Source organism: Aphelocoma coerulescens, chromosome 3, assembly GCF_041296385.1.
Source record: "Aphelocoma coerulescens isolate FSJ_1873_10779 chromosome 3, UR_Acoe_1.0, whole genome shotgun sequence".
Taxonomy (NCBI): Eukaryota; Metazoa; Chordata; class Aves; order Passeriformes; family Corvidae; genus Aphelocoma; species Aphelocoma coerulescens.
This window is the reverse complement of record NC_091016.1, coordinates 16,709,091-16,725,844: the sequence shown is the minus strand read 5'-3', so window position 1 is coordinate 16,725,844 and position 16,754 is coordinate 16,709,091. Positions and strand designations below refer to the sequence as shown.

The 16,754-nt window shown below is 54.1% G+C and overlaps 2 protein-coding genes across 2 annotated transcripts in view; both read right to left on the bottom strand.

The window, feature by feature from the left end:
- Positions 1 to 791: 791 nt before the first annotated feature.
- The window catches only part of LOC138107023 (kelch domain-containing protein 3-like), a 34,302-nt gene continuing 18,339 nt past the window's right edge, over positions 792 to 16,754 (bottom strand). Inside the window, exons 9-18 of the mRNA XM_069008355.1 lie at positions 16,105 to 16,178; positions 15,658 to 15,736; positions 15,402 to 15,465; positions 8,979 to 9,264; positions 5,672 to 5,810; positions 3,502 to 3,568; positions 2,621 to 2,725; positions 2,424 to 2,498; positions 2,205 to 2,322; positions 792 to 1,976 (exon numbers count right to left, since the gene is read on the bottom strand). Coding sequence (XP_068864456.1) covers positions 1,837 to 1,976; positions 2,205 to 2,322; positions 2,424 to 2,498; positions 2,621 to 2,725; positions 3,502 to 3,568; positions 5,672 to 5,810; positions 8,979 to 9,264; positions 15,402 to 15,465; positions 15,658 to 15,736; positions 16,105 to 16,178 — 1,147 coding nt within the window. The 3' untranslated portion in view covers positions 792 to 1,836. The remainder of the gene's footprint in view (positions 1,977 to 2,204; positions 2,323 to 2,423; positions 2,499 to 2,620; positions 2,726 to 3,501; positions 3,569 to 5,671; positions 5,811 to 8,978; positions 9,265 to 15,401; positions 15,466 to 15,657; positions 15,737 to 16,104; positions 16,179 to 16,754) is intronic.
- On the bottom strand, positions 9,270 to 15,393 carry NPAS4 (neuronal PAS domain protein 4). The gene is made up of 8 exons (XM_069009213.1): positions 12,814 to 15,393; positions 12,105 to 12,271; positions 11,871 to 12,007; positions 11,580 to 11,685; positions 11,193 to 11,439; positions 10,817 to 10,926; positions 10,245 to 10,380; positions 9,270 to 9,904 (listed from the first exon to the last, which is right to left on the bottom strand). Exons 1-8 carry the CDS (start codon positions 12,912 to 12,914, stop codon positions 9,616 to 9,618), a joined length of 1,293 nt encoding a protein of 430 aa, XP_068865314.1. The 5' UTR covers positions 12,915 to 15,393; the 3' UTR covers positions 9,270 to 9,615.

Below are 16,754 nucleotides of genomic sequence, written 5' to 3'. Positions count from 1 at the left end.
CATCTCCTTCCCTTGGAGCTGGTGCTGCCGTGCTGCTGCCTGCCCAATACCCAGTGTCACCTCACCCCTGGCTGAGCTGGGCAATGCCCCAGGGCTTGCCCTGCTGCAGGGTGCTGGGCCCAGGAGCTGGCAGGCACACAGGCCCCGGGCTCGCTGCCACCGTACTGAGCAGAAGGAGGTGACATCCCAGTGACAATGTCCTTGCTGCACACAGGCACTGGCCTCAGCAGGAAGACCTTTAGCTCCAGAGGGGCAGGAGGGGAAAGCACAACCACTTTGGGGGTACACCAGCCTTGCCACCTGCTGCACCAGACCTACAAGCAGCAGGGGCTGGGGAGTGCCATGGGATCCCTCAATAAGGCCCTGGCAGCAGGTCTTGACAAGCTGGCACATCCTATATCTACTGCCTTCCCCCAGTTCCACTGCGACTTGTCACCAGAGCAGGACTTGCATCATCCACAGGAACTTCAGTGGAGGCAGGTGCTTCAGCAACACCCTCAGGCTGGCTGACCTGCTCCTTGTTCCACGTTTTGCTCCCAGCAAGGCCTGTCCCCAGGCCCCAAACACCTGTGGCCACCCACACAGCACAGCTGTGCCCAGGCACTCTCCCAGCACACTCTGACCTGTCACACTGGGGTCACCTGAGCCATCCCCTTGTCAGCACAGCCACAGCAGACATGGGCAAACGGAGCAAGGAGAAGCAAGAGGGATGGTATTCAAACATATTGGAGAGAGGCATTGACTCCTCTGAGTTCAAACACTTTTGACTGTAACAGCACTGACAGTGGGAATAGAGGATAACAGGTACTTTATTTCATACAGGATCAGTTTCCTAGAAGTATTAATAATGCTGTGGAGATGACCCTGAGAAACCAAGCTGCTCTGAAGGAGAGATCCTAAACAGCAATACCTGAACAGTCACAGCATGCCCCATGTATGAGGAAGGCCAGCCACACCTAGATCTGCATCACCAGGAGCAGCCCATGTGGAGCAGAGTGGTCCTCTCACCCTTACTCATCTCTTGTGAGACTACATCCAGACACTGACCCATGCTGGGCCACAAAAAGACAGCTGTTGGTTGTCTGGGCTGACTCCAGTTGGGTATGTGAAAGCTGTCAGTGGCGGGAGCACTGCTAGGAAAGGCTGAGGGAACAGGATTTATTCATCCTTAGGAAGAGGAGGTTTTGGAGAGACCTTACAGCACCCCTTTCCCACCCACACCCAGACCTGTGACAAAGCTGCTGAGAAGACAGAGCCAGGCACTTTACTGAGAACAAGACGGTGATTGTACACTAACACCAGGAAGGTTTCCTGGATGAGGGGACAAAAAGTTCCGTCTTGAGAACCTGAAGCAGTAGGGCAGAGGGCAAGAGAAGTGAGGGCATCTGTCCTTGGACATTACCAGACCCCACCAAAGCAGCTCTGGGCAACCTGATCTGAAGTCAGGGTTGCTGCTCTGAGCAGGCATTGTCCCACATCCTTTTCTGCCTCAGTGGAAGTCTGAAAAGATCTGGAGTAGAGCCAGCAGTGCAGGGCACGACTCAGGCTTTCCTTGCTAGAGTTAGAAATGAGCAGGTGCAAGGGCAAAGACAGCTGCCATCACCATCAGCATCTGCAAAACACACTTACCACCCAGGCATGATCTAAACCACAAGCAAAGAAGGTACTTCAGCTACAAAAACCCCACTATTTCCTTCGGCTCAGCCTCTGCTCTGCTGCCTTACAGCACCACTGTGCAGTGGAAGGCAGATCCTGGGAATTGGGATAACCATCTCCCAGGCCTGGCCAAGGCAGAATGAGTCCCAAATGCCAGACAACAGCATGACTGTCAAACAGTCACAGGTTCTTCTGTGAGGGCAGATGGCGCTTGTCTTTGATGGCATTCCTCTTCCTCTTCTTGTTCAGGAAGCTCTCCAGCTTTCCACTCCTCTTCAGCTCTGCATACTTCTCAGCTAGTTCCAATTTCCGCTGCTCAGCTGTAAAGTCAAGTTTTATACTGAAGCCCAAAACATCTCTACAGAGCAGCCCCTCCTCACCTCTCCCTCCCTGGTCCAGGCTTAGCTTGTCCCTTGAGTACCAGCACTAGAACAATCCCCCCCCACAGCTCTGTGGAATAGTATGGACACTTTGCTTCCAGTGCTTGAATTCCTGCCAGCAGTACTCCCTCTGGATCTTCCTGCAGCATGCTCACACCAAGTACTTACATTTCTTTAGGAAGAAGGGTTTCTTTCCCTGCTTGGCCAATTCCCTCTGTTGTCTTTTCAAAGTCAGCTCCCTCTCTCTCAACTTCTGCTGTTTTTTCTGTGCCTGTTCCTGCTGTGTCTGTACAAAAAGGGTGGCCTGTGTCAGCATCAAGGCAGACCTCAGATCACACATCCTCTCTCCCAGTGCCTCACAGAGAGGAGATGCTGCACTGAACTCACCATACGGTTCAGGAGCCGCTGTAGTTTCTCCTTCTGTTCCATGTTCCGGCATTTCTTCAGCTGCTTCTGAACCATCTGAAGAAGAGAGCAGAAAGCTGCATGACTGCCTGCCTGTCACCTCCACTGTGAAAAACCTTTGAAGAAGTAGCCCCTGCCAAGCAAGGTTCTTCCAGGCAAGGATGGGCACAGAGCATCACCTCCTTCTCCTGCTTCTTGATGCTGTCCAAGAAGCTGTATGTCTTCATAAATATTTCAGGCTTATATTCTCCAGACAGGTCATCAAATCGAGGGTCTCTCTGGACCTGACAGCAGGGAAGGTAAAGGCAAGAGCTGTAGTCAGTGTCAGCCTGCTTGCTCTCCTTTCATGGATCAGCCACTGTTTTCCCCAGCAATGTTATGTTCCCACCACTGAAACATCTGCAGTTGGCAAAGATCAAGTACGATGGCCAAGGTGGCATCCCCAAAGTCATGCCTGCATCCAGTTTACCATGCAACAGACATCTCCACATGCAAGTCTGCCACCCAGGAATATCCAGGAACAGCAGCAGGAGTGCTGCCTCCAAACTCCTGCAACTCCCAGACCAAGAGCTGGCTGAATATGTGTTGTCAAGATGATGGATTTGGGAGCTCAAACCTATCTAGATTTTCACAGATTAACTGGGTCAGGTCATGCAAAAAGGGAGAGACAAAAAGAAGTCTCTAACTGTGGAAATTTCCATATTCACATGATCCAGCAATGGTAAGTCAGAAGTTACATTCAGATTGGAAAGCAGATGGATATCTGGAGTCCCAGGATTAGTACTGAACAACGACCATGGTTTGCAGTGAAACTGTCATTGGTGGCAGTCACTGCACCTTCTAGGAACGCCTGGGTCACAAACTCTCAAGTTAACCTGCACCTGCTCCTGCACCCACCCTCTGTTCTCCCCAGGGAAATGCTGTCACTGTCTGCACTCTGCAGTGGTCCAGCCCTGTTCTCCAGAAGTAGCCTGGGCCATCTGCAGAAGCCCCATTCCCAAGTGTGTGCCCTGTCAGCAGCGCTCAGGGAAGTCATGAACTGGGGAGGGGCAGCACTCACCTTCTTCCTAACAGGGATAACTTGTCGCAGGAAAGGCACAGGCTTCTTGGCAGACATCTCCAGTGGCCTGAAAATGAGAAAAGTGTATTTAAGAGGAGCAGACATCAGAATGAGGCCCAGGCTGGGAGGTCATTTGGACCCTCAGAAGAAGATTACTGCACAACAGACTCCCAACTCAATCCTCACCATGATACCCAGAGAAAGCAAAGAGGTGACTCAGTCAAGAGCCACAGAAGGCTACAACAACCAAATGTATCAATGTGTGGTTAAAACAGCCCACACAGAACCTGAAACAACTCCACTGTCTCAAGTGAAAACCTACCACCTGCATCAATAAATGTGCTGTACTGATTATTCCTCTCATGGAGTCACAGAATGGCTGGGGGTGGAAGGAACCTTTCCTAAAGCAGGGTTACCTAGAGCAGGTTGCACAGGATTGCAGCCAGGTGGGTTTTAAGTATCTCCAGAGAAGGAGACTCCACAACCTCACTGGTGAGCCTGTTCCAGTGCTCAGTCACCCTCACACTAAAGAAATTTTTCCTTGTATTCAGGTGGATTTCAAAGATTAGGGAGAGCAGCTGAGCAGTAATATCTGCCAGTTCCCTCAGCACTCATGGGTGTCACAGCTGGGAATTTCTGCACTGGCCTGGTAGTCACAAAGAGAGGCCAATTCCACTATGGCCAGGCTCAGCAAGAAAGCCCAGTTTAACACCAGTAAGGAAAGAACCAGCCCTCAGGAGAACGGGCTGCACAGCAGATGGCACATATCCTGAGAGGGACTCCACAATGAGTCAGGACCATGAGGATCACAGTGACAACCAATTAAGGGAGTAAGTTCTCCTTGCAACACAGGCCTTCACAGCTTAATGTTTCAGGCACACAAGGGGGCCAGGATAAGGTAGGACAACAGGGTATTACTCTCCCCAGTATTACTTGGGTGCTGCATCCTGTGACTGGTCAGTACCTCAGGCAAGTTATCAGAAACGTGAGAAACCTGTGAACCACCTGCTGGAGAACACAACCCCACAGGCACAGGTTTTCCAAATCCCTCTTAGGGCAGCGGTCAGTGTATTCTCACATCCACTGATGTGGCTACAAGCCTGCACAGTGCTCTGGAGTCAGCTTTATACAGCACTGCTGAAGCCAGCTCAGTGCCAGGGGATTTTCCTGAAGCCCTTTCTTTAAGAAGCTCACTTCCGTAACAAAAACATGAGAGAAAAAGCATGTGGGATTTACAGCAATACATCACTTAAAGGATCAGAGGAATTAAACAAAAGCAGAATTATGCAAACTGTGTGGCAGAAATAGAGACACTGTGAGAAGATGTTGCACTACACAAAATCCCCCAGAGTCTTGGGTAAAAAGTAAAGCAGAAACATCATCCTAATCAACTCTTTATGGCAGGAGAAATAGTTTTTGTGTTCTCTGCTTGTGTATTGAGCAGAGATTCAGAAATGAGTTAGGGAGTGCCAGTGTAACAGAGGAAACCCATTCAAATCACTTGGATGCCACTCTGAGGACTGAAAACTAGCTAAATACTACAAATAAAGGGTAAGGGTACTGCTCTTACCAGTGGGGGCCTGTGGAGAACTGTAAAAAGGTATGATAGCTTTTGGTGTGTTGAATACAGGAAAAGGTCTGTGATGGTGAGTACTGTGGAGAGGCAAAAAAAGAAAACTGAACACGGACAAGCCACAGATGAGACAGCAGCAGAAGGATGAATGGAATTCCAGAACAATTGTCTGTGACTGTAACTCCAGCCAGTGAGAGCCAGGCAGAAGATACTGATAAGCTGGAAGGGGTTTAGGAACCAGCAGGGCATCTATTTCAGGTCACAGTAGACACTATCACAGAGCTTGAGAGGCACATCATGCCAAGGGTTACAAGTGCCTTAATATAGAGGATATAAAGGTATTGAGTGCCAATTTAACTATCAAGTGACAGGTGGCTGCTGAGGATTTGAGGAGGACAGGATATTAAGAGCTCTGAAAACAGCACCAGACCATTCCCAAATGAAACACTATAGTGACAGGCATTATTGTCTAGTATACTAAAGGAGATCTATGCCAGCTCCAAGGCAACACCATTGCTGTGAGAGGCTCCCAGTGTAATTTCTGGAGTGCAGAGAGCACACATTCACATTTTTCTGATCACAAAAGAGCCTCTTTACCCCTTTTTGCCTTGTTGCTGCTTCACTGCAGCTTTGGTAGGCTTCGCAGTTTTCTTCCCACCAGGCACCTTCTTGCTCACTCTCGTTCTTGCCTCACTCTGCACCCGCAGGAGTTCTTCAAAAGACATATCAGATTGATCTGGAAGAGAGCACAGGGCACACCTGAACTCAGCAGCTTCTCAAGGCACTTCTCACCCCCAAACTCCACCAAGAGGGATGTCTCAGAGCTTGAGACAGTGACACGAGCATAGCAGTGCCATCCCTGTACAACTGCATGGCAGAAGGGAACCAGTGCATCCCTCAGCCTTTGATTCCTCTCCCATCAATCACTTCAGTCTTTACCACTGGAATAGAGCAGCCTTCCCCTCTTCCCAGTGTCTTTGCTTCTCTCTCCACTCAACAGCACACACAAGACCAGTACGAGCTCTACAGTGGGCATTGCAAACTCTGAGGGGTCACCTCTCAGTCCTGACTTTCCTACTTTAACCTTTCCTTAATATCCCTTAGTGTCAGTAACCTTTAACATTTCTTATAACCAGAATGCAAAAATATTATCATCATACTATTCTTCATCCTAGATTTACACCTCTAGGTGTTCAGAACCAACAACTGAAAGCATTTCTTCAAGTCAGCACATGGATATGCTCATTCCACTCTCTTTTAAGGGCAAGAAGGGGTTTGCACTGAGTCCCTTCTGGAAGGGAAAGCTTTGACAAACTGACTTAGGTGGTGGTTGCCTGCCCAGCACCTCTGAGCAGTGACAGGCACATGGTCTTTCTGAGCCTTTGCAATACAAAACACCCCAACTGTGGCCCAGCAGGGACAATCACAGCCTGTCTGTGATACCTTGGCTGGATGCCAGGTGCCCCTCAAGCTGCTCTTGTAGCCCACTCACTCCCAAACCTTTGCCACACAAACATGATACACTGCCCCATGAGTAAGGTTTGTGTGTGCTTTGCCAAATTCAGGAAGCAACATGAGGTCAGTCACATTGGCTCAGAGCATGGACTCATCCCAGGCACTCTCATCCTGGCAATAACCAAGACTTTCTGCTTCAGAAACTACTCCCATCATCCAGAAAACATAATGGGCACAGCCAAGAGCTGCCTCAATAAACGTTTTCTTTTTGTTTGTTTTGTTTGTTTCTTTTCGTTTTTTTGTTCTGAATGCTCAGGAACTCTGCTCTGATGATGGTCATTAGTGTTCTGAGGTGGGATCTGGGAACAGTGACTATCCAGTCTGCTGCACAGGGGACAAAGGAAATGTGAATACAGCATGATTTCATTGCACTGCTTCCCCTAAACACCCCTCCCATCCGAATTCTGAACAAGGACAGTCAAAAGGACAAAGAAAGCATTAAAGGAAAGGAATAACGATGTGGAAGATACTCTTGGCACTTGATGAAGACAAGGCACTGTCACTTGCACTCCAATATTCCATTTGGCTGCAAGTCCAAAACAATACTGTTTAAATAGCAAAGGCTACAGGATGTCAATGAAAATGAGATAGAGACATCACATAAAAAGATGCACCATTTAGCAAAGGATTAAAAGGAGGTTTGGTATAAATCAGGCAAAGCAAAGGCATGCAGAGTTTCCACTGATAAAGTATTTCAATACTGGTACAGGAGACCAAACCTAACCACCTGAAACCTAATGGGCAAAATGATTTCCACACAGTAGTATTAGTCCACAAAATACATCCTACTGTCTATTTGTAGGAGATTGAATTAACCACTCACAGTGATAAAAACATCATTGGACCTCACTATAAAAAAAGAAGCCTGTTCTGGGGCAGAAGTGAATGGTCCCAGCAGGCATTCACTGCTGGGCAGCAGATTTGTCAACTGTGTGTGTGAAAAGGTTCTGGTTAAAAAGGCAGGATTAGCTTATTTTCCTTGTTCCTTGCATTCTTTCTCGAGGACTTAACTTCCCTATTTTTTTCTTTCCTTTTTTCCCCTTAGAATATAACTTACCTTTTCTGTCCTGTCTCTGTAGTCCATTTAATTTTCCCTCCTGCCATTTTTCCCCTTCATCCATTATTTTGTGGATTGTTTCCTCCTTTTTGCACCTCTCGATAAGCTACTTTTACCTGCTGATAACAGGGGCATTTCCTACTCACAAGCACAGCCTCCTCGTGTTTGCTCTCCTCCCACAGACTCCTGTGACACATGGACACCTTATGCCTTCCTCAGCTCAACCTGTAGGGAGCTGTACAACGTGCAGAGCACATCAGAGTGTCCAGGATGCAAGAACAGATGGCCTAAAGAAATACCTGATATCTGCCCAGTCGTTCCCTGCTGAGACAAAATCAGTGCTGGACTCTAACAGAACTCCTTCTGCTCCAGAAACAAGATCACAGAGGGCCCTGACAGATGGCAAAAGCAAAACTGCTGCTGTTCCCATCCAGCTGTGGGAAGGAAGGAGTGCCTGTCGGTGATCCTCTCTTTGAGCTTTGCTCACCATTTCCTCACCAGAGGAAAACCAAATGCCTACACCAGATGGTGGGGCACCTTGCCCACCACAGAATACCACTGCCAAAAGCTCACGTCTAGAGATGTGCCTCCCCCACGGCCCCACACCCTGGAGACCCTTTCACAAGGCAGCCAGTGACTCCTCACACCTGTGACACGCTGTGTTGTGCCCTGTATTTGACACCAATGTCCGCTCCCTCACAATTTCCTTCAAGGGCTTTTGCTGTATTTTTCGTGGTTTTCATTCTCACCTGGATCGTTCTGAGATGAGGAAACCAAACTGTGTTCACTGCTCTGGATGAGAACCACCAATCCCCCGCCTGAACCTCAGCCCACGCTGTCCCCACAGCCACGCATCGCCTGCTTCTTCCACTCTCCTGTCCTGGGAGGGCCTCTCGAGCTCCTGCACATCTGAACTGCCACAGAGAATTGTCCCCGAGATGTGTGACATCTTCCACAGCAACCCGGCCTGGTGCGAGGTGTGTCCCCGCCCATGGCAGGGAGGGTGGAACTGGGTGATCTTTAAGGTCCCTTCCAACCCAAACCATTTTATCTGGTCTGTGTTTTCACGCACTGGGAAGGAGACGGGAGAAAGGAGGCCCCTACACGTGTTTGTTGCAGGGCCCTCTCACCCAGCTCCAGCGCAAACCCTGCTGGTGATCCCGAGCTGCTCAGCCGGGCAGGCGAGGGAGGGATGCAGGAGCTGGAGTACGAGAGGGCACCGAGCCGTGCGGCAGCTCGTTTCCCCCTAACCGGGCATCTGGGACGCCCCGACCGTGCCCCGGGCTGAGGCCGCCGCCTGTCCCGGAGTCGCTCCCGCCGGGCCCCCCTCACCTTTCCCGCCAGCCCCAGCCACGCTCCCGCCGTCGTCGCTGCTGTCGCTGTCGCCAGAGCCCTCCTCCACCGCCTCCAGCCTCCCGAGCGGCTGCTCCGCGGCCGCCTCCTCCTCGCTGTCTGTGGAAGCGGTGGCTCGTCCCCGGCCCTGTCCCCAGCCCTGTCCCCGTCCCGGCCGCTCCCGGCGCGGCCCCATCGCCCCCGCGGCCCCGGAACGGCCCGCGCGGCACCGGCGGAACCGGAAGCGGCACGCGCAGGCAGAGGCGGTCACGTGGGGGAGCGGCGTTTATTGTCGTCCTTTTTTTTTTTTTTTTTTTTTTTTAGGCAAAACTCGTTCCTTTCTGAGGTATGGGTGACGTACGCAAAGACCCTGGCGATACCCATCTAAGCAGTCAATAAGTGTTTATGCGCAATATCTGGATCCCTCTGCACTGCTAGACTGAGCCGTCCTGATGCTGGATTTATTGCAGCCTAGACAAAGTTTCTAATACGAGTGATAAGTGTATAAAAGGAGGGTTTGCCACTGCCTCCAACCGGATCAGCTGCAGCTGTTAGAAGTGACCAAGAGGCTGAAAGGAGATGGGGATACTGATAGTGGCCTGCATTAGGAAAGGTACAGCCAGCAGACCAAGCGATGTCAGCATCTCTGTAGACTTGACACCTGTGAGAGCACACTTGGAATGTTGCATCCTATTTTCTGTTCAAAAGGAAAGCGGAGGAACTGGGGAGGGTCCAGCAGAGAGTTCCCAAGGCAGACAGAGGCATCGTCCTCGGCTTCCTCGGGCCGGAGCCAGCGGCGGGGCGCGGGCGGCGAGAGGCTGTCGGCCAGGGCGCGGAGCTGCTCGGCCAGGCGCCCGAGGTCCCGGCCCGCGGGCGGGGCGGCGGCGCGGGGCTGCCGGGCGCGCAGGTGGGCCGCCTCCTCCTCCCTGCGACGGACACGGGGTCAGGGACAGCCTGGGGGCCGCGCTCACCTGAGGCAGCGGCAGGTGCAGGTGATGCAGCCGCCGCCCCTCCCCGGGATCCCGCTCACCTGAGGCAGCGGCAGGTGCAGGTGATGCAGCCGCCGCCCCTCCCCGGGACCCCGCTCACCTGAGGCAGCGGCAGGTGCAGGTGATGCAGCCGCCGCCCCTCCCCGGGACCCCGCTCACCTGAGGCAGCGGCAGGTGCAGGTGATGCAGCCGCCGTCCCTCCCCGGGACCCCGCTCACCTGAGGCAGCGGCAGGTGCAGGTGATGCAGCCGCCGCCCCTCCCCGGGACCCCGCTCACCTGAGGCAGCGGCAGGTGCAGGTGATGCAGCCGCCGTCCCGCCGCGCCCACACGCGCAGCCAGGTCCAGGCGCGGTCCTTACGCAGCACTCGCAGCACGGCGGTCCCCGCTGCGGGCCCAGCCCCGGTCCCCAGCGCTGCGGGCGAGGGAAGAGACAGAGTGAGCCGGCAGTAGGGCACGGCCCCAGGCTGCCTGTACAGCCCGCAGGCTGCCCCGATGAGCTCTGCCGTCGGTCACTAGTCTGGCCCCAGCGGGACAGAAGCCACAGAGAGCAGAGTCAAGTCCACAGCAGTCCTGCCCTCGCAAAGAGATGGGGCTCAAATGGGCTTGCCTCTCCTCTGTATACTGTGGCAAAGCAGGATGCCCACCTCCAGGTTAGAAACTGCCTGTGACTTTGTAGACAGTGTATGGGGTGTGTAACCACTTCCCTGCCTCATCCTTTTTGGAGCAGGGGGTTACAACAGGGAGGACTGAATTCACTTTGTCGCTGCTGTCCTGGATAGCCACGTTTCAGGCATAACCAGACCAGGGAGCCAGGGGACAGCATGCACGTTCCCGGGCCTGACACTCACCCACGGCCCTGTGCTGGGCAGCTGCCAAGTCAGCATCCTCAGGGTGCAGGAGGCTGTACCACGACTGACCGCCCAGCTCCTCCCTGTGGTAGCCGAGGTGGTAGGTGACACTGGGAAAGACAAGGGGAATGGGGACTGAGTGTTGTACAGAGCCTGCACCGTGTCAGCAAGGAGCAGCTGTGCATGACGAAGAATGAAACAACAGAGGTACAGAAATGAGTTGTAAATGAGGGAAGAGGTTTGGGAAGTGTTTGTGAGAGTCTTAGTGCTCATGCAGGGTCTAGCCTGCATCCCATACACAGGCTTGGTGAAGAGAAATGATTCTTGCTGCCTGAGATGTACAGCTGGAGCTGTGGTGCAAGCAGGCAGCCCTCACCTCTCCGTGACATCAATAAATGTCATGTCCAGGAGATGCATGCTCTGGAATATGTCATCCTGGGAAGCAGCTTCGCCATCTGTGGGTGACTGCACAACGGGTGTGCAGAGGGCCAGGAAGGCTGTGGTGGAGGGGGACGGTGGCCAGCGCAGGGCCACAAAGCGCCCACACACTGCCACGACCCGATTCCCCCCGTGCTGCAGCCGGAAGGCCTTGGATGTACGCATCTCGCTGACAAAAGTGACTTCTGCAGGGAAACACACCATTCAGAGGGTCAGGGGCTCCCTCACTCTGCTCCCAGCAGGGCTGGCCCTGGCTCTCTAATCACAGCCAAGGGCCAGAACAGGGTGGCAAGATCCGTGAGATGCCAGCTGAGGCCTCCCTTACCCCTGCCAGGCTCTTCCTGGGCAAGGAGGAGCTTCTTGTGCACATCCTCTCCCACTCGCCCATCCAGGATGTCAAAGACCGTGTCCCCTTGGGCAAGCAGCTCCACCTGACAAAGAGGGGGCTGCCCTCAGGGACTGTGCCCCTCACAGTGGGTCCTGGCTAGCACCGTGGGTGCAGAGCCTGCTGGAGCCACAGCCCAGCATCTGCTGGGGCAGCATGCAGTGCATGCAATAAAGGCACCAGGAGGGGTATGGGGACAGTGACTGCAAATGCTCAGTGAGCAGGCCTTACCACGGAGAGGCCCAGCACCTGAGCCACGTTCTCTGAGATGTAGACCAGCTTGTTGTCGGCTGAGAGCACAAGCAGAAATCCCGGGAGGAGGGAGAGTAGTTCTGTGCCGAGGGCTGGACCCGCAGGAGAAGCCAAGCCTGCGTGGGGAGGAGGGTGAAGTGCTGTCTTGGATGGGGCAGGAGCAGTGCCCCACACAGAGCCAAACCACCGTGGATACAGCAGTGCTGAGGGTACCTGGAGGGAACAGCCGAGCCCCCCGCAGCCGGAGGCACACCAGGGCCATGGTGTGGAGGTAGGAGAGCCGCTCCTTCTCCTCTGCAGAGATGGGCAGCAGGGAGCGCAGCGCCTGCAGCTCCACATTGATCTGGTCTCGGCGAGCCTTGGAGGCACTCTTGGTTGACCTGCAAAGCCAGCCAGCCACCTGGGACACGTGTCCAGGGAGGGAAAGGGACAGCATTCCCTGCCTGTCACTGTGGGAAGAATTGCAAGCTCGGGGATATGGAGTGGAGATGCTCAGCACCCGTGCCAGCTGCTGCCTCTAGGAGAGCAAACCTTGTGGGCACAGACAGAGGTGCTCAGGCCTGCCCAGGGGCACACGCTGCTGCTATGGCTGTTGCCTCTCCTGCTGGGCACCAGGTTGGACACTGACACGTGCTTTGGTAGGGAGCCTGTGTGACACAACCTCCCCACCAAATCCAAGGATGGAAACTGCATCCAGACCTGGAATATGCACCCCAGCAGAGTGCAATATGCCTTTCCTCTTAAACCACCTAAAATACCTCTGCCCCTTCAAATTCCTGCACCTCCTCCCCATGCACCAGCTGGCAGTCCCGCTGTCCCAGGCTGGTGTCAGCATCTTGCAAGGGCCATTAGACCCTACACCAGCTGTCCCGGGGTTCTGGGAGGCCATCCCAGCCCTGAGAGAAGGCAGGAGGGAGCTCACCTGAACGGCCTCGAGGCGCTGGGTGCCTGCTTGGCCCTTCTGGGCAGGCAGCTCATCTCCGCCTGCAGGGGCCGGTGGCAGTGGCTGCAGAAGATGGTCATGCTGCCGGGACTGGGATGGCCTGAAGCTGGCAGGCAAACGCTGCCTCCTTCGCCTCTGGCTGTGGCTGAACCTGCTGACCCTGCTGCTCTTGGTCTCCTTTTGTACCCTCCTGGAGTGCAGAGGCCAAGCCACTCACGGAGAGAGTTACCTCTTGTGACGCAACTCCAAACAGCTCGGGGCTATTTTTAGAAGGCAGGCTGCTAAAAATAGCCCTTGCAGCCAGCTGCAATTTGAGAGGGGAAGTAATAAAAGGAAGCCAGATTCTTTAAAGCAAACCTGCCGCTCAGGAGGGGGCAGTGACAAAGACAGCAGGGGGATCCCCCTGTGGGGCACACATCTGCCCAGCTCCTGCCAGCCCAGCAGAACATCCTGTGTCTAGTCTGCCTGCCTGGGAGCTGCTCTCCAGCATCACTGATGACTGAGCTGGGTGCTGGAAGAAGGAGCTGATAAGCCAAGAAAATGCATTGGAGACACCTGGACCGAGGTGGTGAGCAGTGTCCCATGCCCAGGCCTGCAGCAGGGTCCTGGCAGAGGCAGGTTAGGGCCACAGCACCCCTGAACCCAAGAGAACCCCTTGAAGAGGAGTGGGGTATCAGTGACCCCTCTTCCCTAATGAGCCCCTTATTTTCTTCCCAGAGAAGTCTTCTCCCTGCCAAAGTTTTGCTCTCCAGAGGCAGCTGGCAGGGAGTGCTGAGCCTTTCTGGGGCCTATTGTGTCCACTCAATGCCCCAGAGATTGTGATTCTTCCCAGTGACAGCCATTCATGGACAGAATTGAGAGAATTGGGAAGCCTCTGTGCTCAGCATCGCACGACCCAGCCCAGGGACTCTGGTGCTCAGGAGGTGTTTCCTAGTGCCTGGCACCCTGCAAGGAGAGTAAGCTTGGTGCGTCAGTGCACAGCAAAAAAACTCCACCATTTATTTCACAGACTGAGAGTGTGCCTGTGGCCGAGGCAGCTGATTGAGGAGGGGAGTTAGAGCTGCTGGACAACACAGGGTAGATGTTCACCTAAGTCCTTGCGGGTAACTTGTGGGTGCCAAGGACCACAAAGGACGAGCCCAAGCTGGGGCTGCTCTCCCTCAGCCAAATGTGCTGTCACAGAACACCCTGTTTCCCTCCAGGCCAATGATGCTCAGCACCTATCACAGTGAGGTGCTGCCAGCGTGTGAAGAACAAGCTCTTGTCACAATTGTGGTGCCTTCTGTTCTCTTGCCACGGAATTTTCACTGTTCTCAGGCCACTCCAGACCGCTCCATTGTGCTTGCATTGGCCACCTCCTGCAGGCTGAGGAGCCCAGGCACCTCTGCAACCTTGTGCTGCTGGCTGAGCACTTGACCCTGGCTGTGTGCCAGCCCTTAGGGCAGGAGAGACAGCCTGGGCCCTCTGCCAACCCATTCCTGGCAGGCAGCTACCACCATCTCTGTGACTTTACATCCCAGGAAACACCCTGAGTGCTTCCCTAGCTTTCTCTGCATTAGCCCCACTACAGTTGCCACTGGAGCTCCTCTTCACATCAGACGCCTCACGTTGGTGGGAAGGGGCTTGAGCACAGTCCTCTGTGCCACCCAGGAAGGCTGTCCCAGGCATCCCTCCACCTCCACCCCTGAAGCAGGAAGCTACAGAGCACCCACCTACCTGAACCAGCACAGCCCAGGAGACATACACCATTTTCTTTCTGTCCTCTTGCAGGACAGCACAACTCTGGGCAGCAGGCAGGTACCCCTGGGCAGTGCTGCTGAGGGGCCCAGCATCCCTTCCCCACCCCAGGTAGGTCTGTGGCTCACATCAGCCACTGTCTGCTGCTGCCACAAGCCACTAGTGGCCTGCAGCTTCAGGGGAAGGCACCTGGTTCAGTCTGACCTCTCTCATGCCTTTTCTCCCCCAGTTCATCTGCTAGGACACACAGAAACCACGTCTGCCTCACCATTTATAAAACTCCCCCATGTTGCTGTTTTACAGTGGGAGCTGGGCAGTGTCCAGCTGGGCCCAGACCTCCACACTGGGCTCAGCTTGGAGGTGGGGCCTGCCATTTAGTGCTAGGAAGCTGTCAGGGCTGTCAGGAGCAGGTGTAGAGGTTCCTGCTCTCTTGAGGCAATGCAGGAACAGTTCAGGTTGACCCTGACATCAACCCCAGGGCCATGGCTGGTGGTAAGAGTTGATTCAGGCCCGTGGAAAGTGGCTGGGGACCGGACAGCACAGCTGCAGTTCCACAGGCAAAGGGAAGGAAGCTCTAGAGCCACCAGCAAGGAGAGGGATCACAGCTGTGCTGCTGGGGCCAGACAGTTTTTTCCCCCAGTGGCCAGCTCTGCCTGTCCACTCGTGCTGCCCAAAGTGTGTCAAGGTCAGAGGCAGGCCTAGCTAGGGCAAGACAAACCGAGCTCACACATTCCTTGCTTGAAAGGGCTAAAAATTCATGCAGGCAGTGGAGCAAGAGGTCAGTATGTGGAGGGGTGAGGGCAGGGTGGAAGAAGGACGAGTTGTCTTCAGCCCTGGTTGGAGACAATGGGGCGGCTGATGGTGCTGTTTGTTGTCATGGCTGAGAGCTCCCATCTGTAACACACCAAGAGGATACACTGAGAGAAAGCACAAACACTCTGCCCAGGGCTGGAGCAGCTTTGCTTCAAGTCAGCCTCAGCTATAGTCTCCAGCCCAGCCCACCTCAGAGGTGCACAGTGCCAAGGCTGGAACACCTCAAGGTCAGGGAGCACCCAGAGAGTGACCTGCCAGCAAGGCACACCATACCTGATATCGTGGGGAAGGCAGGACTGGTCCAGGCTGTACTGAATCACTGCTAGCTTACACAGCGTCTTCAGACTGGGGCCTGTGAAAAGAAGGCAATTCAGCTACAGCAGGCCTTGACTGGACACCATGGAGGCTCCAGCATCATGCAATCAGTGCCACAGAAAACAGGGCAGAGCCTTATCTGAGGGACAAGGCAGAGTGCACACCAGGGACAGGCTGGGGTGGTTTCTGTGCTCCCACAGAGGTCTGCATGCAGGAGTGCATGAAGCATGGCTGCACCTCTGGCTGCTCTGCCTGAGGCCAAGCACACTGGTCAGACACAGCTGTCTGGCTCTGGGACATGGCACCTGGAACCATGTAGGGCACAGTAGGGTGCTTCACAGCAGGGCCTGCTCACAGGGCACCTTGTGGCAAGAGGTACAGGCTGGGAAGGAAGTGCTCACGTACTGAAGTCGAGGATGTAGAGATCTGAGTGATCCATCAGGTCAAATTCATCACCCATTCCCTCCTCTGGAGATGGGCTGCAGAAACCAAGCACAGTGTGTCAGTCAGTGCCAAAATTGTTATACACCAGCTCGGCTGAGCAAGTCCAGGAATGTTCCTGGTCTGTCTGTCCCATGCAAGGGCCCTGTGATCCCTCCTGCCCCTCTGATGCCCCAAGCAGCACCCAAAGTCATCACTCTCCCAGCTCCTTGCAGAGTAGGCAGAGCTGCACAGAGCCAGGGAGCAGAAACCCACACCATTTCCTCTGCTGGGCATGGGGGATCTGCCTCCTTTTCATGGATGACCATGATGATTCCAGCCATGAGCCTCCCCCCCCCCTCACCTCACCTGTCCATCACTCCTGTTCTCATGTAGTTAAGATCTACTGCAATTATTTCAGCTTGGCCACTGAGATGCTGTAAGAGGAGTGTAGAGAAAGCAGCTAGAAAACATCTGCAAGCACAGACATTTCTCAGCCCAACTCAGGAATCACTTTGGACTCCAGCCACAGCTGGAGTGGTTGTGCCAAAATGGGGACGGCATTTCAGAAGACTGTAACTGAGCACTGAGCAGTGCAGCAGTCATTTAAATCCAATTCCAATTTGCTGATACTC